Source organism: Nesoenas mayeri, assembly GCF_963082525.1.
Source record: "Nesoenas mayeri genome assembly, chromosome: 1".
Classification (NCBI taxonomy): Eukaryota; Metazoa; Chordata; class Aves; order Columbiformes; family Columbidae; genus Nesoenas; species Nesoenas mayeri.
The window spans coordinates 100,772,480-100,794,733 of NC_137541.1; the positions used below are offsets into that span (position 1 = coordinate 100,772,480).

A 22,254-nucleotide genomic window follows, 5' to 3' on the forward strand; every position below is an offset into this window, starting at 1 on the left:
GAACCAGCAACACAGTCCAGTGTATAGAAAAAATAGAAAAGGAAAGTTAGGTTAAAAAAACAAGAAATGGGGAATTGGATTGAGTTTGGGATGGGCAAGTTCAACAACAGCCAGAAGAAGACAAAATTTCAAGCAGAAAAGACTGAGCTGGAGAAGAAAGTTTTGAAAAGAATGCATAAAACACTGAATTGAAGACTGATTTGGAAATGAAGAGACTTTAGTTAAAAGGACAGAATTTAGTTCTATTATTTTAGTGCAGGTCTTGAGGACATTAGTACTCCAAAATCTATGTGGAGACTTAAAACATACTTCAAGTCTACCTTATAATAATACACTTTCTCGTGATGATATCACACAACAATACTGAAAGATACTGGGTTTGTTGCAGTAAAGTGATCTTGTAGAAAGAAAAATTCCAGCTTAGAAAACAGCTTTCCTCATTTTTTCCATTCCCCTATTCCTGGCATGGGGATCCCTGCAGTCCACAGGAATGTAATACACCACTGGATACCTTTGAGAACATGATCCAACATGGAGATGAACAATGTATTTCTAAGAAAGCAGACAAGAAGAGATAATAGGGTAACAGAATGAGAGAATAAAGGATGTGGAGATGAAGGAATTCTGCTGGATAGCATGCAGTCACAGAATGATCGTAATAAAATATTATGATTATTCAGTCACAGACTGCTCATAGACAACATTGTCAAATATTAAATAAAGGATTTCCTCTGACAAACTACAGGAAACAGCATTGTCCAGTGTGCAACTGGTGAACATAGAGCATCAGGAAAATGGATGTCGAAAATATTTTAATAATCTTCAGTCTTATTAAAATAGGGTAGGAATTATTGTTTTTCTTATTTTTAATGAAATGCAATGAATATTCTTGCCCTTTTACGAGAGATAAAGTTATTTTCTTTCTTCCACTAGGAAGTGACTTTGTAATTTGTTTTCTCCTCATATTTCAGGGGACAAGATCGAAGCAATCCAGCAGTTTTTGTAAAGTCATTTACCAAAGTTGAAACTTGTAGAGAGAAATAAGTGAATTCCCTTTTGATATAATTTTAAAAAGAAGTAGTATTTCAGAACCACAAAATCATGTAGTAGTTGACTCTGGAAGGCACCTCCCATGGTCTGTAGTGGTAGGTCCTACAGAGCAGGGTCAGCTAGAGCAGGCTGTGCAGGGCTGTGTTTAGACAAGTTAAGAACATCACCGATGATGAAGACTCCACAGCCTCTATGGGCGACTTGCTCCAGAGTTTGGTCACACTCACTATAAAAAACCCACTTTTTCTGATGTTTAAATGGAATTTTTTGTGTTCCATTTTGTGTCCATTGCCTCTTGCCCTGTCATAGGGCACCACTGAAAAGAGCCTGGCTCTGTCCTCTTTACTCAAGTACATCCACATATCCGTATGGACGTGTAAGATCCCACTGAGCTCTTTCAGCCTCTCCGCATAAGTAAATGCTCCAGCCACTTAATCATTTTCTTGGCTTTCCTTTGAACTCACTCCAGGATGTCTATATCTCTCTTCTACTGGGAAGCTCTGCACATGGACCCAGCCCTCCAGGTGTGTCTCACCAGTACTGAGCAGAGGACAAGGATTACCTCCCTTGACTTGCTAGAAATATTCTTCCTAATATGGCCCAGGATGATGCTGGTCTTCCTTGCCACAAGGGCACATTTCTGGCTCACACTCAGCTAGCTGCCCACCAGGACCTGCAGGCCCTTCTCTGCAGGGTTGCTTTCCAGCCAGTTAGCCCTCACTCTTTACTGGTGCCAGAGGTTATTCCTCTGCAGATGCAGGACTTGATATTTCCCTTTGCCGAATTAATGAGGTTCCTTTTGGCCCATTTCTCAGTCTGTCGAGGTCCATCTGGATGGTAGCAGAACCATCAGTGGATCAGCCATTCCTCCCAGTTTCATGTCATCTGCAAAACTGCAAAAAGGAGGAAAGGTAGACAGACACTGTAAACAGTAACAATACAGTGAGGTTTTCAAGTGAGAAGACTCCACAGTTTTTAGTCATTAGGTATCTGTCTGAGAAATTACTCTTATATTTTAAGAGAGCTGTGAAGGAAATGCTACAGAAGCAAAACAAGGAATGCCAAAGTCATGAGGTTGCAAACTATCAGACAGGTTCCCTTGGGCTAACAGCAGAGTGAAATCTATCTTGAACGTTAGCACATAGGCCTTACATAGTGATTTCAGTAATTAAGGAACCATATGGTTACATATCTGTAGCTGTAGGCACAGCCTGAGGTGTTTTAGAAGCTCTACAAAATATTTGCCTTCTAGAATGCCAAACATAAGATGCAGAATAAACGATAAGCAGGAAAAAAAAGACAAATACACTGGGGACTATGCCTTCCTGAGGAAATTTGATTGAATGGAGTCTTTTCTATCAAGCCTTGCAAAAATTTTTATTCATTCCTACAGAATGGCGAATAGTTTGAAATAGATCTTACCTGAATTAATAAAAAATCTAGTTGATAGAGATACTTGAAGAGTTATGGGGCTTCTATTTTTAAAATGAATTGTGTGGTTTACAGTTACCACCCATGATATGCTGGCAAATGTTGTCATGTACTGTGAGATAGAAAAGAATCACTGTATACAAAATAAAATCATTATAGTATAAGAAGCATTCCTAAGAAAATAAAAAGAAATAAAAAAACCTCATGCAATCAGTTGAATATACTTTTACCATTTTAAAATACAATGAATTCTGCTTTATCTTCCACTCCCTCCATCTCCCTATCAGTCCTCAATTAAACAGGTATGTTACACATCATTTTCAAAAGGGCTGAAGTGGAAGTAATCAATTAATTGCATAATTAGGAGTTTTCATGCAGAAGAATTTATTCGTCTTAACAGTCATGTACATTGAAAAGCATTAGAGCTTTGTACACCTCTGGTAGATTTAATGAAAACCAGACCTACAAAGCACTAAGTCTCAGGCACTGACATAGCAATATGCCTAACAAAGTGCTGCTTTTGCTGCTCATGCTCATGTGTCTGCAGATGAGGAATTTGCTACACCTGAGTAATAGTTTACAAAACTGGGAGACATGTATGTCCTTTCTCCCTGTCTGTGCTAGACCATCTCCACTACTTATCTTTTTGTATATGAGCACTGCATGAATGCGAATATTAATCAAGGCACTTAACCCTCTTGTCAGAGCTGGAGTAGTATGCTCAGCAATAATTGGTTCTGCCCTAAAATCAAAAGCCCTCAACAGATCTCCACAATCCAAACTCACTAATTTGTCTTGATATCCAGCCAAATGAGCACCAATAATAAAATTTAAGGGGACTTTAGAGAATTAGGCTAGCACTGCAAGACTGAATGCAAAAAAGGGGAAATTGCTATATGAAGGTTTTATTACTCTGGATTCTGTCTGTGGAACCGTCATCATAAATTTGGGTAGCCCTTGAAATTAAAAACCAGATATAGTGTTTAACTAGTTGCTGTAATACACAGTCTGGTTTATCTGTTCAGTATCATTTTTTAGAAGATATTATATAGTAACATTGAAATGATGGATCAAAACCATGACATCTTCCAGTGGCATTTTTCTGACAGCTATCAGGATCAGAATCCTTGGAGGAAGATACAGGAATTGTATTGTAAATAAAAAAGATTGCTAAGAAGATCTCCTCCTAATCCTAGATAGTATGACCTTGGTTTAAGATCTGAATCCTGATAGTTTAGATTCTGCAGAGGATTTTAGCATTAGTTATTTAAATTTTCATCATGCAATAATGAAATGGCACTTTGAGTCTTTCTAAATGCTTAGCATAATCTAAATAATTTGACAATGAGAATGTGATGCTTTCATTTACCATTTTGAAATGGAATAGTTGAAAATTTCATGGAGCAGCTTGACACCTAATACTGTTTCCTCATTGATGTGGGATAAAGATGGGAAAACTTGTTATACCCTAGCTCACCTTTGTTTTGTATACATTTTTTTGCACCTCTTTCCCTTTAATACCTCATTCAGAAAAAAATCTATCTCTCTGATCAGTAATAATTGATGAGTTTATCTTTGTTCCTAACTTCTTGTTATTTTCTTCTATGTACTATTTCTAATTGTGCAATATCTTCTTTTAAAATGACTTTACAGCTATTGCCTTATGGGTTTTGCCATGAAGTATCACTACATGTTTATATACTTACCTTTTAATACTATCCACTCCATCCTACAGACTGCCTGTCATATCTGTGTTTTGCTGATTACAGATGTGCATTAAGATGTGCATTAGTCTTTACATAGGTCCTTTTTCATAAGTATGCCGTGAAGGTTATGGTATGAATAACTAAGACTGTAGACCCTAGTTAAGTTATTTTTCTCTAATGTTTGTTTTACTGCAAATATATTTACAGAATTTGAACTTGCATCTTGTTTCCTGTTCATCCATCTTGGTGTGAAGTCCATTATCTTTTCTTCTGAATTCAATCAACCTGTGATACTTTGCGTCATGTCATATGTTTTTCTACTCCTCAGCTCTTTTCCCTTCCAAAATGGAAGCAAATACATTAAAATAGCAAGGGGCTTAATACAGGGTAGCGTCAAGGTAGCTTACTATTGAATTTTTTGCAAAGTGTAACAGGCTGTTTGTTTTATCTCTTTGTTTCCTTCTTGTTTGTCGAATTTTGATTAATTACTACCTTATGTCTCCTATACCCTGATTAGTCTCCAGAAACTTTTCCTGAAGGTCTTTGTTAAAGATCTTTCAAAGTTTTAAATCTAGATACAGCCTCCAAAACAAACAAACAAGGCTTTTTTAGTAAGAGTTTCTTTCCAACATATCAAGACCTTCTTACCTGAACTCCTGAGGGACCCATGGGTGCATACATGATAGTACATTTTTCCTGGCTCCTTAGTGTTTTGATGAGAAACTTATCAATCAAATAATCACTTTCTCTCAGAAACCTAGTAGTTCTTCTGGACCTATCAGGCTAATAGGCCATTTGAAACATTTTGGCCTCTTAGTTCCTTTAGAAATGTAAAGTTTGAAAAATGTGTTGAATGAAATGAAAATATGTTTTTGAAAAATCTTTGTTTCTCTGTATTTTCCTATTTAGCTCTTTATCTTTCATATCAGATCACTGAATGATTTTCCATACACTGGCATATAAGTTGCATCTGATGTATAATTTATAACCTCTAAGTTATTTATAACATAGAATTTATTATGGCTTATAACATATAAACTATGATCCTTTTAATCTTGTTATTATTACTATTTCCAGACTGCAATATGAAAACTATTGTGTTTAACTGAAGTTTCTTCTTAAAATTTTCGTTGTAATTTTTCCAGGTTTTTTTTTGTTGTTGTTGTTTTTTGGGGTTTGTTTGTTTGTTCGTTTGTTAGGGGTTTTTTTGGTGGTTTTTGTACAGTTCTGTGACATTTCTATGTTGAAAGATATGTAGCTTCGAGGTATTGCTTTTGTATGTGATATCCAGGATACCTGCACTTCTTAGGTGTTTTTCACTAGCTTTCTCATTAGTATGACATCGGCAATTTGAGCATGTCCATTTGAGCTAGTCACATTAGCTTTCCTTTAGGAACAGCAATAAGGTTACTTTTTCAAAATGGTTTAGGTCTCTACTTTAGAATTACTAGAGTAGGTAAATGAAAAGAATATTCTTTGAGTTGAATAAACAAGCAGTTTAAACCGACTGGTCTAAAGGATGCCATTATATTCATCTCTGGTACCCTGAGATACTGAATCTATACTGAATCTAATTATTTTGTGGTAATTCTTATTTAGTTGATTAGTGAGTAATTTCTTGAATTAGCTTCAGTGTGTTATAAAATGTGTCTCTCCTGTTACATACTTCATAGCAGTAAACAATAAAGGCATTAAACACTTTTCTCCACACTTTTTCTCATTATACTATTTCACTGGTACATATGCAGACAGTAAGTTCTTCCTCATTATCATTTGCTGACATCTATCCCACTTTGTTACATATGGGATTTTCTATGAAGTCTCTTTGCATCTCTTGATACTCCTACTGTCAGCTTCTGTTTCATATGTAGCCCGTACCTTGGACCTGCACATTAGAAACATTGCTTTTCTTTGTATTTCTGAAGCATTTAACACAATGCATACAGTCACTTGGCTACTGTCATGCTGCTAGAGTGGGTCATGAGTTCTGCTGCTAATGGAAGCAGACTCAAACGCTGATAATGGCAAACCATTTCAATAACATTCGTTTTAAGTGCCTTGTGACTTACAAGTAGGTATACTTACAGTTACTTTGTTAATATGCATGGTAAATAATAGTGAATGTTTCTTAAGGACTTAAATCTTTATTTTAAAGATCTGCTACAGATCTGTGAGAGGTAAAAAAGAACTACAGGGATCAATTATCCAATGTTTTATTGAAATATTTTGTTTTTATACAATTTCATGTACTACAGTGATAAGTTCATTCAGAAGTGTTTCTTGAAGCTTTTAGTAAACCTTTTCCTATATGCACGTCACAGAGGAATCAAGCTGACCATTACTTTGGCCTTGGGAACTATACTAGTGCATATTTAGTCATACTAGTTGGAGTTTCACTTTTTACTTTAATGAGAGTAGGAACTGACCTATTTTTTTTTTTTTTTAAATATATTGTATTTTGTATTCTTTCTGAAGTGATACAGATTTTTAAATGATCAACACTTCTTGTAATTTTGACTGGAACAGAAATGTCCTAAGTGAACATTTTGTTTGATTGGAAGAAAGGTCAGATGAGAAGGTGTCCAAATGAGCTATGTCTATCATATTCACCTGTACAAGAACAGCTCAGGTTAAAAATTAACAAAAGCAGTACATGAAATAGTTTAAAAAAACCAGTTAAATAAAGAGTGAGCTTGCCATTGAAAATAATTTGTTGTTTGACCATTTTATAAGGTAATCAATAGTAAACAACTTGATTGTCTATATTTGTAGCATAAAGTCCATTACAGATGGGTAGAAGAATAAATTTCTTTGTATTTTTCTGTCATCAAGAAAACAGATTTGGTTTGGAAGCTTTGTTTTCGGAAGACTGTAAGAAGGAAGGAAAGGGTATTATGGCTGTAATACAAGTGATTTAAGAAAGTTAATTTAAATAGTTTACATCATTCATCATTCAAAATATTAATAGTGATATACCACAGAGTTCCCCTTTATATATCATCCTTTGTAAAAGCTCTATGTCCAGAGTTAGGTAATAGCAGTGAATTTAAACCAGAGAGAGAAAAAAAATAGGGTTATTCTTTTAGCAAAGATTTGAAATGAGGTTAAAATGGAAATCTGACATCATGTTGTGGATGACTGCAGAGACTTATGTCTGTACTTTGCCTGCTCCTGCAGATTTTTCAGGGAAGGTGAAAGTAGGCTATTGTTCAATATAACACTGAAGGGTGCAACTCCTCAGAAAGCATAGATAGCCAAGCATGAAAATATAGCCCAGGGTGTTTTATGCTGTTTTAAAAACAGTTTTAGGAGAATTGAAGAGAACAGAAAGAATATATAGTTAGGCTGCCTAGAGTTTGCCAGGCAGACAGACTACTAGGTTGCTGCCTTTTCTCTGTTGCAGTAAAGTCCAAACAAAATTTGAAACTAATGAGTCATATCCTGAAATATCAAGAGATTTATTTTTAAATGGTGACCTTTTGTGGATTTTTCTTTTTCTTCTAATATTTTAGCCGTTCGGTTGTTTGTTCCACGTTTCAAGCATAGTAGTGAAACCTTGATTTATTTTTTTAAGGAAAATAGAATTCAGATAGCCTGAACATCGTTAACAGCTACAGTTTTAAAGACAATCTATATCACGGGATTTGTAATTGCATAATGGCATTAAGCAACTCTAGTGATGTCACTAAACATAGCTCTAATAAAGATGAACAACACGTAGGCACAGATAATAGAAGACAGTCTTCCGCAATGACCTGTAATTCCTGCCCTGGTTCCCTTCTATTCCTAACCTCAAGAGATATAAAAAAAATTATGCTCCAATTAGCCTTTTGAAAGGAAAACAGCAGTCACTTCTTCATGGACATAAGTGAGGAGATAGCCCTGCTGTGGAGTCCATTTTGCTTCTTGTATCTCACAGCAGGGAGACAGAGTTTGCCGAGTGCTCCTTTGTGCTTGGATAATGGGCAAGTTTTCTGTCCTGTTCTGTAGTGACTCAAAAAAAAATTACTGTGAACCGAGAAGTGATCCAATATCTAGGTTTTAAGAATTGCAACATGTCTGGGAATGGGATTCACCACTTACCTTGAAATTGCTCTGTCTTCAGATTACACAGGAGGCAACAGTAAAATGAGCATTTATTTAAACAATCCAATCTAGCTCGCACTGTTACTAGGTTCAGACAGGTAGAGAGAAATAAAAGGAACCTCACACTTAAAGCTACCTATGGTATACATCAGCTCTTAGAGTTTTCTGTCTGTCTATACTGTCCAGACAACAAGCTGCTGTGATGTATACATAGAACTAAGATCCAGCTCATGAACTAAATCATCTCCCCAGCATAACTGTTCACTGAAAATAGCTTAATCTGAGAATATATTTAATTTTATGTCCTCATTCTTTTCTTGTATTTTTATTCAGATTTAACTAGTCCCACTCAACAGGATTTTCTCAGTCAGGGTATTAATCTTGACACTTTCTTACTGAGTAACACATAATCCTCACCTAACTTGTAAAATCCTAATGACTGTTGTACATGGCAAGAGTAATATTTTCTACTGAAGATGCACACAGTCTATTGACATCTACACTGGTCTGAACCCAATGGTGTTAACAACCAATCAGCATACTCAGGTGAACACTTCCTTCTGCTAGGTAGTAAGTGTTTAAAACCTCACCAGATAACACCTTTATAAACTTAAATCTACATTTTGGTTAGATTTTTGTTTTGAAACCATATTTTTTACAAGATTGTAAACAAAAATAACTCATGCATCTCATTCCTGAGTGTTAGAATAGGTGGCCATTTGCTTTATTATGAGAAAGGAATTGCATATGATACAGTAGCAAGAGTAAATTTTAAAACCGCTCTGAAAGACAATCTCGTTGAGATCTGAACTAGGCACTGCTTTCCAAACACAACTTAAGCCAGGACTGTTGCTTGACATAATGTCGGATATTAGAAAATCTACGTTTTCTGATGCCAGACTAGATAATTATGTGTCCCTTACTATTCAATATTATAAATTCTGATAAAGCCCATGAAAAAAGTAAGCAAAAATCTGATATAACAAAAAATTATGAGCTAAAGCTTTTTCAGCCAAAAGACTGGGTAAAGATCTATGCAAAAGAGAGTTTTCTCTCTTGAAGTTGGCACTTACCTTTATGAACAGTGAAAAACCTGTAGAAAACCAGCTGGATTCTGAATCCCCCAGTGCTGAAATAAAAAATCATTGAGGAGTCAGTAAGATAGACAGGATATATGGCAAGGCCTGGGCTTCACTCTGCAGGTATTAACATCTACGTGGTATTTTGGATGTCTAGGAGGATGAAGAGACAGAACTATTGAAGTACTTTTTGTAATATTTTGTTCTTTTGTGCATTTATTTTACTTGAAAAAGGGAGATACAGGAAAAATAGGGTCATAATAGTATTGTTTGAACTATGAATTGCTGTTTGATTCAGTTAATGGCAGGGGTTCAACACACGTATCCCTCTTTTATGATATTTCTATTATATAAAACAATCTCAGTTTAGCTGTAAATGCCTGGCCCAGACCATACTTAATCACATCCAAACCCCATCTGTTTACCAGAAATATTTATTCCAAGTGATATATTAATTTTAAAGATCAACTTGAGGTGCTGTGCATAGTCAAATGACTGTATAAGATATTAATAATAGTACTTGTGATTGTTCTTCACATAGATTTGTGTCAATCATATATTAAGTAATGGTAGAAATACTGCTATAGCATAAACACATTGTTCTTCTGCAAAGATGTCAGGACAACTAGACAGTGATGGATATTGTAGAAGTAAAGGAAATGGCTGCAATGTAGTATTGAATGCAATCAGCTGATAGTGTATTTGATGCAACTGTATTGGTTTAGAAATCAAAAAGGTCTTCACAGCATCCTGAGACCTACCATCACTGTAGTGATTTTTTTCGCAATCGAATGAATTGGAGAATTCAGTAACATACTTAAATTAGTACTTTCTTCTATCTAAATTCATTAAGCATCATTTTTAATAAAAGGCCATATGTCTTCTCTGAGTTCATAACTCAGTCACCTAGGCACACCTCAATTTATTTTTGATTCCTGTTTTTTGGTTATACCTTCACATAGCTATGTGACACACTCTCTAGACCAAATTCTATATGAAAATTCTTGCAAGGTGTCTTTTTATCTCCTACAGCTGTTATTCATTTTTGTTTGTAACCTAAATACATTTTATGGTCTCTGTCTAATACATATTAGTAGATTCACTGTAAGACAGGTAATGATTGTAGGTGGAAAACTTAAGCCTAGCAAATTAAAAATACGATAAATACATTTAATGGAAATATTCTAGCTATACAGAATGTTTAATATTTGGAAATTGAATCTTGTGGGAGGGTTTTTTTCTAAGAAGACATTGATTTTTTAGCAAACAAATCTTTCACTTTTCAGGTGGAAAATCAACGAACTGGGAAGGAGGTATTCGTGTGCCAGGGCTTCTCCGTTGGCCTGGAGTGATACAGGCTGGTGCCTATATAGATGAGCCAACAAGCAACATGGATGTATTTCCTACCGTAGTCAAGCTTGCTGAGGCACAGTTACCCTCTGACAGGTATGCTCTGTAGTTATCTCTGGTTTAGAGAAAGTCTCATGAGTGTTTTATAGTTTCTAGTGATGTTTATTAAGATAGAGGGGAAAATTAAAAGAAAAGTCTAGATTTTAAAAGCATTTTTTCGTCATTACTTCCAGTAGTGTGTCTCTTTTCATATTGACATACTCATACATTTTACAGAAATGCTGTACATAAGTACAACTTAACTTGCAGAACATGTACCAAGCAACAAGCAGAAAAGATAATACCACCAAGAGCAACATACTGTCAAATCAGGCCTAGAATTATTTACTAAAGGCAGAAATAAATGTGTTAAAAATGTCTCTGTTCTGCATGAGTGAATGTGGTAGAAAAAGGAACTGCGAGTGTAAATTATTTTAAACTTTACAGCTCAACATGGGTCTGCTTAGTATAGCAAAACACAACAAATGCCAGCTAAGCTTTTCCCTCAGGCTTTTTTGTTCTTTACCGAGTTAGTGAAAATAATCCCTTATAGAGTTTTTCACCCTGATAAAGAAAACCCACTGATCTCTAAATTTCATAAGATGCTTTATTGACACTCCTACATCCCTGTACCTTGTCTTGTTCAGGAGATATGCAGTCTCATCAGCAAGGTGCCTCCACCTAAACTCTGTTGCCATCCAAATCCAGCAAGTGGAGAAACCTGCTGATATGCATATGCTTTGAATGCATCTACCATACACAAACAGCTTTTGAGCACAAAGCATCCAGAATCCACCTGGGGAAGACCAGTGGTGAGCAGAGACAGTCTGCTAATGATGATTCACTGAGTGCTTGAAGGAAATGGCAGGGCAGGACATGTGTGAGACATGAAAAATTAGTCAGGCTTGCCCTGAGAGATTCCCTACAAGCAGTAACTCTGTCAATCCTAAGCAGTTCACATTATTCTTAAAGTGGGCAGATCTTATGCACTTTGTTTTCACATTACCTGAGTGAAGACTAAGCACCAATGTTTTATTTTGATCTCTTTGATAGAAATCACAGTATACTTGTGTAACTTCCCCTTCCAAGTTGCTCCACTCTGATTCTTCTTTGTAGACCAGATGCTATTGTTACTGCTTCATGGGAGGTCATGGACTACTTTGAAGTATTTTTGATCCAGAGGCTGAATTCCTATCACTTAATTTAATTCTTCCTGAGAAATAAGAGAAATTACTACGATTAGGATTAAATCATTGTGAGGAAGCAGATTAAAAAGAAAAGGAGGAGGTGCTCCTCATTAAAGAAGAAAAATAAGTAATCAGTAATAAGTCTTACATATTCCCCTCAAACCATCAGTTGTGGGAATGCAAGAGTATTGGAGACATATTACCGGAGCCAACCTTTTCCCCATCAAGAGGCTGTAGAACAGAAAGTGTACAATAGACATAGATCTGTCCTGCTCTCAACTTGATAGTGAACAAGACTGCAGGGGCTAGACAACAGTGCATTACTCAGGCAAGAAAACACCACAAATTAAAGGTGGGAAAGGCTTTAATTCAAGAGACCCCCACAGACAGGGATGCACCCAAAAGCAAAACTATTGGACAGCATAGCTTTAGGCATTCCAGGATATTTTCCTGCCACATCCTTTGAGAAGAGTCCTACTCAGAATGGTGCTGTTGTATACAATTGCTCCAAGAACTTCATAGTCATATAGAGCTTGCAGCTTAAAAAAGTGAAGTTAGTATCTGTCTTGTAGTAGTTACACTATATGTAAAAAGAATTTTACATGGTAATGAAAGTGAACGTAGACGTTAATACTTTTAAAGTTTCAAAAGTTTTTGTGAGATGTTGCTCAAAATTCTTGAAAAAGAATTACCTGCTAATCTGTGTATCAGCAAAAAGTAATTTCCTATAAAACATCTTGTAAAACTGGTAATTCAAACCAGGTCAAAAATGCAGATTATGATTTCTCCCTTGCCAGCTGATTCCAGAAGTTCAAAGGCTTAATATATGGAAACATTTAAATTCCTTGCTTATTTTATAACTCAATTTTTATGTAAAATGACTGACTTCTTCAAAGCATGATCAAAATTTTCCAGCAGCACAAACATGTATTTAAACATAGTTCAATTTCAACTTTGTAATGACTACTTCTGTCTTAAATTCTGACATTCACAATTTGCTGGACAGAATTCTTCCCATTACTTCCCTGGATGCTAACACAGCACAGCATACATTTCCCTTGTTTTAGCATTATTTTGACCAGACTGCTCCCAAACACCTTCAGCAAGTATATTGGCAGAATGTGTTGTGGCAATTTACTCACATATGTCTGGTCACTTTCTCAGGAAAAAAAAAAAAAAAAAAAAAAAAGGTTTAGGAAACAACTATTCCAATGGCAAAATATAAAATCAGTGTTTCATTAAATAATTTAAAAGGAGAAGAGCACCTGAAAGTGTTTCTCGTAATTGACCATCTGGAAGTAGCCATTCAGATTTATTTTTTAAAGCAGAGGAAATGCAGAGTTATAGTATCTTCTCAGTACAGTGAGGTTTGTGTTATTCTTCTGATTTTGATGCTTTCTTAATCAGAATTATTGATGGACATGATCTGATGCCCTTACTTCAAGGAAAAGTTACCCGATCCAAGCATGAGTTTCTCTTCCATTACTGTAATGCATATTTAAATGCAGTGCGCTGGCATCCAGGAAACAGTAAGTGTACTTACCTGTTGACATTTTAAAAGTTTCATGTAATTTTTATTGCAGCTTGAAAAGAACCAGAAAAGAGCTTTGAGCTATAGTAACAAATAAATTGTTTAAAATATCTAGCTTTTTCCTTCTTTCTCACTTTTTTTTTTTTTTTTTTTGCTAGAATGCCCCTATTCACCATTTTACTGTTAGACATTATGATAGCTTGCTGCTAAGCATTAATGTTACATATCAATACAATACTGAGATCTGTGGTATCTGAAACTGTTAGTGTTTTTGATTTGGTTTGGTTTGGTTTTTTAACTTGCCTGAGAGAGAGTCTGTGTTGCAGAATGAAGCAGTCAGAGTCAATTGTTACATCTTCCTAAAAATGTACAAGTAATAGAATGGTTTGCTAAATAACAGTACAAGTATGATATCAGCATGGCTATTTCAATTCTTGGGATAGCAAAGTACAGTAGAATCTCTGAGTCAAAGTCATAATTATCCAATAAATGGAGTATTACAGGGTCCCTTTTCATACTTTGTATGAATAATATAATTCCACTTTGTAGGACAAGGAAAAAAACATTTCCCACTGATTTGCTCCTTTTTAACTAACAGCTCACTGTTTCTATTAGCAACTTCCACATTAACCAAAGCATGTTTCCCTTTCTATAAAAAAAGTCTGTGCTGAATGAAGTCAAATACATATTTGTCATATCTCAGTTGACACTCAAAGTGACGACTTGTGTTACAGCTTCAAAATGATGATCCAAGACAAGCATTGGTGGAACATTTTTTTTATTTAAGTACCCTGGGAAATCTCGTGCTTAATAGTTAATGTACAAACTTAAAATGAGTTGAAAACATAGTCTTCTTGGTCACCTGTAAGATGACTCTCTACCTGTCTTGGACTTTAAACTACAAAAAAGGAAAAAATTACACATAACATTCATCTACCACTTCTGTGCATATATATTTTACATTTGATATTAATAAATAATCATAAGGAAGAACCAAGCAATCAGAAGATGTCATTATCTACTACCATTTTAAATCTGAGGTTGGATGAAATTATTCTGTGCCATGATGAGAGAAGTAGGAAGAACTCCACAGAGGCAGAGAAGCTGTTTATCTCAAACAGACACTCATGCAAGATGAAGTACCCCTAGTCTGAGGAAAGTTCAGCTTTGTTGTTTAGTGAAGGGGAGTTTAATAGGAAATGAAGGAGAGCAATGATGAGGGACTAGTCTATCCTGTTTACTTGAGGGACAACAATGTAGATTGTGATTCTCCCTTTATCCTTTCTCCAAAGCAATGAAAAGAGAAAGCCCACTCAGAACCTGGCAATAACATTTGCATGATACTGGGTTAATTTTTGCATTGAAGGTTGTTATGGTTTAACCACAGCTGACAACTAAGCACCACCCAGCCACTTGCTCACTCCCTCCTTGTGGGATGGGGGAGACAATCAAAAGGGAAAAAGTGAGAAAACTCTTCAGTTGAGATAAAGGTAGTTTAATAGTTAAAGGAAAAGCTGCACACACAAGCAAAGCGAAGTAAGGAATTCATGCACTACTTCCTATGAGCAGGCTGGTGTTTAGCCATCTCAAGGAAAGCCAGGCTCCATCAAGCTTAACGATTACTGGGGAAGGTAAACACCATCTCTGTGAATATGCCCTTTTTCCTTCTTCTTCCCCCAGTTTTATATACTAATCATGACATCACATGGTATGGAGTATCCCTTTGGCCACTCGAGTCAGCTGTCGCAGCTGTGTCACCTCCCAACTTCTTGTAAACCTGCAGATTCCTCACTGGTGGGGAGGTGTGAGAAGCAGAAAAGGCCTTGACTCTCTGTAATATTGAAAACATCCTTGTATTATCAACAATGTTTCCAGAACAAATCCAAAACACAGCCCCATATGAGCTACTATGAAGTAAATTAACCCCGCCAAACCAGCACAAGACGTTTTTGATATACTACTTTGTCAGCTACATTGTAATGTGAGAATAGGCAACAGCCAGGTATTCCTCTCTACTGTCTTTTATACCAGTCCCCTGCGGGTGCTCAGCACCTTCTTCTTTCTTACTTGTCCAATCTCAAATCTTCAAAAATGCCTTTTCCATGAAGATAATGCAATCATATTTTAAAGATATTTGGTGCAGTCAGCTAAAGCTTTGCACCTGTTTATCTCTCTCCTATGTGTTATTGTTGTATAGAGATAAATATACTTGCATTACAGCTGTATGCACCTGATGCTATCCGCATTGCTGTGGGTACTCATGTGGAAAAACAAGTATGGTTGTTCTTTCTTCTGAGATCTCAGCAGCTCTATATGAAGCCACTGATAACTTCAAAGTGCATTATATTGCTAGTTAGACTATTATTGTCTTCTAGCCTCCCACTACAGCTCATTCTTTACAGCTAATCTCAGAGTCCATCCACAGTTACTATTTCTGCTACTATTACATGATATTTTAGGATGTGAAAATGAGCACAAGTAAAACAGAAATACAATGCAATGCCTTTTTTTTTTTTTTTTCTTTTGGTCTGGAGAAGTAATTTCTTTAAACATTTAATTCAAAATTTTACAGAACTTTGGCCTAGCAGCAAAGAGCTAAATTAGAAGTATCCTATAGCAACAGTTCATTCCCTATTCTTGCAAATACATCCAAGACAGTGAATGAGGCCATCTTCATTAAAGACAGACTAGAAAGCTTGAAATCTCTGCAACTTTAACTTGACCTCAGCATGCTACTATTATCAGTTACAAGGCTGTAAGTCTTCAGAATTTGGGTATAGACTGATCACCATTCCTAACTCTCTATATATTCTATGCCTAACACACTTTATGGCTGAAATATGTACCACATTTATCTGTGAGCGCACACATTTTCCACTATTCAGAAATGACTGTAGGACCTCTCATCTTTCAGTTGCATCTCGCCAGTAACTGTAGTCAGGCAAATAGCACTTAGTTCATGGCAGTCCACCAGGAGCAGATATTTAATATTGTCAGTATAGCCTTGAAGAGGTGTTATTCCTTATCTAAGAAAAATCAGGAAATTATTTTAGAAATGTAATTAAGGAACACTTGTCTGTCTGTGTACAGTAAATGATCTTTTAGACCAGGAAATATTTGTGTTGTTCTTGATCTGTGTTCCCCAGATAGTTAATTAGTTTGACTACAGCTACTTTGGAATTGTGTAAAAACATACTACCTGCAGATTATACCTCTACATATGGGTCAAATGCTGACCAGTGTTGCCTCCCTCTAGACCTGAGGTTTAGTGGAAGAAAGCATGATGGTGTGACATGATTAATCCCAGATACATTCAGCATCTTCTGCACTGCTCTGGTGATGGGCCCTTATTAGAAGGACCCAATTGTCCAACTAATCTGAGACATTATAGTCTGCTGATCCCTTCATTAAATGTGTTACTTCTATTAATTTTAAAGATGCACTTTTTGAAGAACAAATAAGCAGCAGCCAGAAATTTAGAGAAGAGAAAGCCTACAACTGTTAAGGAAAATGTTAATTATTTATTTGTTAACTAAAGTACAATCCATTCTAAATAAAGGGTAAAGGTGTGTATATTGCATATATGCACTTATTAATGCATAAATTGTCATATTTATTTTCTAGGAAGTCTTAGTTTGCATCTTGCCTTCAGCTTGCATATTCCCCTGGTTTTTTTTTAGACACTCAAAGTGTAGCATTAGCTTTGATGCTGAGGAAAAAATGCATATACCAGGAAGTGAGAGGGGAGAAATTTTCTGCTTAGCCATTTGGTCCCTTGTTGCCTTCATCACTTCACAGTTCCCTCAGTAAGTTTATTTTTATCACTGCTATGCTTCAGTTTGAAAAACCTTTATTTGGTTTAATTTTTGATTCTTAGGCTACATATATGAAACAGGTACATTTAGTGTATGTTTATTTTATAGTACATACACACCTTTCCCTTGCTTGCGAGCTTCTAGAGTCTGACTTAAGCAGGTGTGTTTTTCACATCATTCAGGGAAGGTCAGAAACTTCAGTGTGAACAATTACCATTTTACATTTATATATTTAGAGGCTAAGCATTCCTCATAACCAAATCAATACAGATCTTCATTAAAACATAGTAGTTAGGTCAGTTAATGCATTCACAATATACTTTCCCCTTCATCAGCCCTTTAAAGGAGCATTTAGAGGATGTGTGCTAAATAGTGCTCTTCTCAACCAACAATTCAAAATTTAAACTTTGTCCTTTCTAGAGAGACATGAAGAAAAGAATCTCTCTTTCTTCTACTTTCCTCTTCTTTTTGAGCCACAGAAAATTAGCTAACACTGTTTTTTTCTTCATCTCTCTTTGATTCACTAACATTTGGTCTGATAATAAAAAATAATGCACCTTATTCTTCACATTCTGAATTTAAAATTGAATTTTCTTTCTCTTGATTCACGTCTCACTCTCACAGACATGTGCATACTGTCACTGGTTGTAAGTGCCTTGGGAACAACCAACATATACAGTGCTAGTCCTTGGAAGATGATTTCCTGTTATTTTGAAACCTCGTAAATATGTGAAATTTAATTGATCCTTTAAAAATACAGAGAGGAAGACATGCCAAAACAGTGTCAGCAAAGTACTGTGATTTCCCATTATCAATGCTTATTTATTCTCCACGGCTGCCTGGTGTATGATATAAGTACTAATATACAAAAGCAACACCCTTAAAAAAAAAAAACCTGAAACAAAAAAAACTGAAGATTTTCTTTTTGCCTAGTAAAGTGTAGTCATTTAGGATTTTTAATCATTAAACATTTACATTTAAAACAAAGAATGTGTAGGATCTGCCTTTACTCTCTTGAGCTGAGCCACTCAAAGTTTTATGTGGCTTTATGTTAGTTGTGTATGTCACATTATGCTTCAGCCTGTTTAAAGTCAGATGACATGTTCATCTGCTAGTGCAAGCAGACCAGTACTTGCGTATTTGCTCAAGTTATAATTTGGCATAACTGAGTACTAAAAAACTATTAAGAGCTCTGTCTTCAGAACATTACCAGCATATGAATCAATACTATTAAAAATGCATTGCTATGACAACTTCATTATAGAGAATTCATCAGATACAGAGTAAATCTACAGTGGAATGGAACTATTGCATCTTTCAGACTCTTCTGATTGTGTGCAAAATTTTCATTTGATAAGGGGGAAATATATTGTAATCCCGTGCAATAAACATTGAGAAATGTAATGCTGTACAATCTGTACTATAAAGAAATAAATAATATTCACAGTATTTTGGTACTACTGATAAAAATATACTAATGTTTCTCATAAATGCTAGAGTGACTTTACTAGAAGCTCTTCACCTTTTCTATTTCAAAATGGATTTCATTATTTAGTGGAAAATGTCATTCAGTAAACACAAGAAAAAGAGACTTGCAATGGCAAGTTAAATTGAAGCACACTAGGCAATAAAACCAAAATAGCTATTCATGCAAATATAATGACTTCTAAAGACAGTAGAACTTCACTGAAAAACTTTACACAGAAATTTTCCACTTTGCCTCACTTAACAAATAAGATACATTTCAATTAGTTTTTATTTTGAGTGTCTTGTATGTTGTGATATACTCCAATTACTGAAAATAGTTAAGTGAAATTCAACCACCAGGGATTCTTTCTGTATTATGACAGAATTCATAGCTATTCTGATTCCTGGATGTTGCAATGTCCTCCAGCATCCAACTCTCTTCAAAATTTCATGAAACGTATTTTGTTATTTGGCTACGGATTACAGGATCTTCTCAGTCATGCATTTAGCCTTTTCTGCAGTTGCAACTGTTACAGGTTAAAAACAAACAAAAAAAGAACACAAGAGAAATATATTCTGTTTTGCAGTTTTCGGACAGGCTACGTAGGATAAATTTACAGAATAGTGGGGTTTTTTAAGAGGTACCTGCAAGTTTAGTTAGACTAAAGACATTCAAATGATAATAAAGAGAGGACAGAGGAGGAAAAATCTGCTCAGAATGGCCATTTTGTAGCAACTTCTGGTTGCAAGTACAGCCTTTCTTGTGAAAAGGAATTAAAATATTACCTGTTTCTGAAGAAATAAAAATAATAAGAAGAATACCTTGCACTTTTCCTTACCTGTCCAAAGGATTATGATGTGCATGTCTTAAGGGCTAATAAGGGTTACCTTATTAAGAGAGTTTGCATTATTTACAATGCCTTTTTTTGTAATATCGCGTTGAGTTTTAACACTTAAAAACTGTAAACTGAATTTGTCTGCTTAAAGAATGCTAACTTGTGAACACAAAATTATCCTGAGAGAATACAGGAGATGGAATCTAGACAGGTAGCAAAATCTGGGAAACCGTTATGAAGCTCTATAAAACCAGCTTAAAACTTTTTTCTACAGTCTCAATGTAAGGGTAGATGAGGCTAGTGATTGTCACTAGCAAATGGAAATACGTTAATTTGTATGTGAGAGATATTTTGGAGTGTAAGTGGTGACAATATACTTCTATTTAAAAATACTTTCTCGTTCAGTTCTCTGAAAGCATTTAAAAAACACAGAATCACAGAATCATAGAACAGTTTATGTTGGAAGGGACCTGAAAGATCATCTAGTTCTAATCCCTATGCCATGGACAGGGACACCTTCCACTAGGTCGGGTTGCTGAGAGCCACATCCAGCCCGGCCTTGAACACTCCCAGGGATGGGGCATCCACAGCTTCTCTGGGCAGCTTGTTCCAGTGCCTCACCACCCTCATGGTGAAGAATTTCTTCCATATATCTAATCAAAATTTACCCTCTTTCAGTTTAAAGCCTTTACCCCTTGTTCTGTCACTACAGGCTCTTGTAAAAAGCCTCTCCTGCTTTCTTGTACACCCCTTTTAGGTACTGGAAGGCTACTATAAATACTCGCTGGAGCTTCCTCTTCTCCAGGCTGAACAACCACAACTCTCTCAGCCTGTCCTCATAGGAGAGGTGTTCCAGCCCTCTGATCATGTTAGTGGCCTTCTCTGGACCCACTCCAACAGGTTCATGTCCCTCTTATGTTGGGGACCCCAGAACTGACTGCAGTTCTCCAAGTGTGGTCTAAAAGAGCAGATGCTACTTTTGATGCAGCTCAGAATATGTTTGCCTTTCTGGGCTGGAAGCACTCTACTGCTGGATCATGTTGAGCTACTCATCAACCAACAACTCCCAAGTCCTTTGGCGCAGGGCTGCTCTCAGTTCATTTTCCACCCAGCCTGTATTTGCACTTGGGATTTCCCCAGTCCAGGTGCATGACCTTGCACTTGGCCTTGCTGTGAGGTTCATGAGGTTCACATGGGCCTACTGCTCAAGCCTGTCCAGGTGCCTCTGAATGGTGACATAATCAAACATCCACAAAGTAAATATACAGTTATGTTTTCTCTGACATTCATATTATTAGAGATATCTCTAAATGTTTGATATGTTAAACATATATCTTAATATTGCTTCTATTTTATTAATATAAAGAAGAAATTTCAATTCATGCATTCTCTGAAGCCTAATTAATGGTTTTCTACTCTCTTTGTCATTACCTTCTTAGTAATAGGAGAGAATTTTTTTTGGTGTGCTTTTTGCCATATGGTAAATTAATACTATTGTAGCATCATATGTAAACCGTGGGATGTGCTTTTCATACCCAGTAGACCCATTGGCAGAACCCATACCCTTGTCTAGCTTTTTCCTGTTCTTTTGCTTGCTTCCCTCAGGAGCTTTTCCATTTATGGTTTACTTGCCTTATCTGTGGTGAACAAAGGACTTAGAGGATGCTGTTACAGATTAGTAAGGATTCACATTGACCCTGAGAATGCCAGCAATTATAGTTACGTTCTTTCATTGCTTAACAATACAAAGGAAGGTAAATTTAATAGAAGTTTGATACAGGACTTTCCTCTTTTGCACAGCATCTTCAAAGGGAGAGATAATAACCACCATGCAACTATAACTGCCATCAGTGAAACATTTTGTTTTCTAACAAAGAAATACCTTTTTAAAATCAAATCTTATAGTACTAAACCTTTTATCTTCTCTCAGAAAAGAGCAGATGGGAAAGGACAAGAAAGAAAAGATAAACATTTGAAGGAGTAAGATTTTCTAGCTAGAAAGAATAGGCCTCTTCAGTCATAGAAAAATTGATGTAGGAACAATTTTGTCTCAGAGAGCCATTCCCCCAGTGAAACACTGGTAAATATCCTTTGACATTGACATTATACATGCAGACTTTCAGTGATTGTATCAGAGTACTTTTTCTTCATATTAAAATAGCAACCATAACATACTGGTCTATTGAATCCAAGATATCCTGACCTAAATTAGTAATGTTCTTAGTGAACAGAAAAAGGTTGACAGGTTTCAGTGATCATATAAAGGCAAAGACATTTAAAGTAACTAATTCAGTATTATTTAAACTTCAACTTGAATGGCTTGCTGTCAGATATTGTGTCATGCACTTGTGACAGTACAAAAGAAAAATCTTACGGATTTTTTTTTAGTATACTCCACAGCTAACACTCAAATCTAAGTTAAAACAACCATCTGATAATTTTTTAACTATTTATAAATTTGGAAATAGTCAAAACAAATATAAATAACAACTACTACATAAAAGAGTAAGATTAAAAATTCACTTCACTTTCAAAAATGAATTTCAGCTTACCAAGTAACATAAAAAGTGGGTCTTTAACAATTTCTGGAGCATTACACTTCCAAAAATAGCTTTAGTTCAGTGTTGGATTTGAGCCTGCAGCATTCTGCATGTTACATTCGGAACATAACGCTGAT

General features: G+C 35.8%; 1 protein-coding gene across 1 annotated transcript in view; it reads left to right on the plus strand.

Annotated features, from left to right (window-relative positions):
* The window catches only part of STS (steroid sulfatase), a gene marked incomplete at both ends in the record, with an annotated part of 84,801 nt that overhangs the window by 43,928 nt on the left and 18,619 nt on the right, over positions 1–22,254 (plus strand). The window contains 2 exon segments of the mRNA XM_080340875.1: positions 10,639–10,798; positions 13,336–13,457. Of these exon segments, the coding sequence (XP_080197001.1) occupies positions 10,639–10,798; positions 13,336–13,457 (282 nt within the window).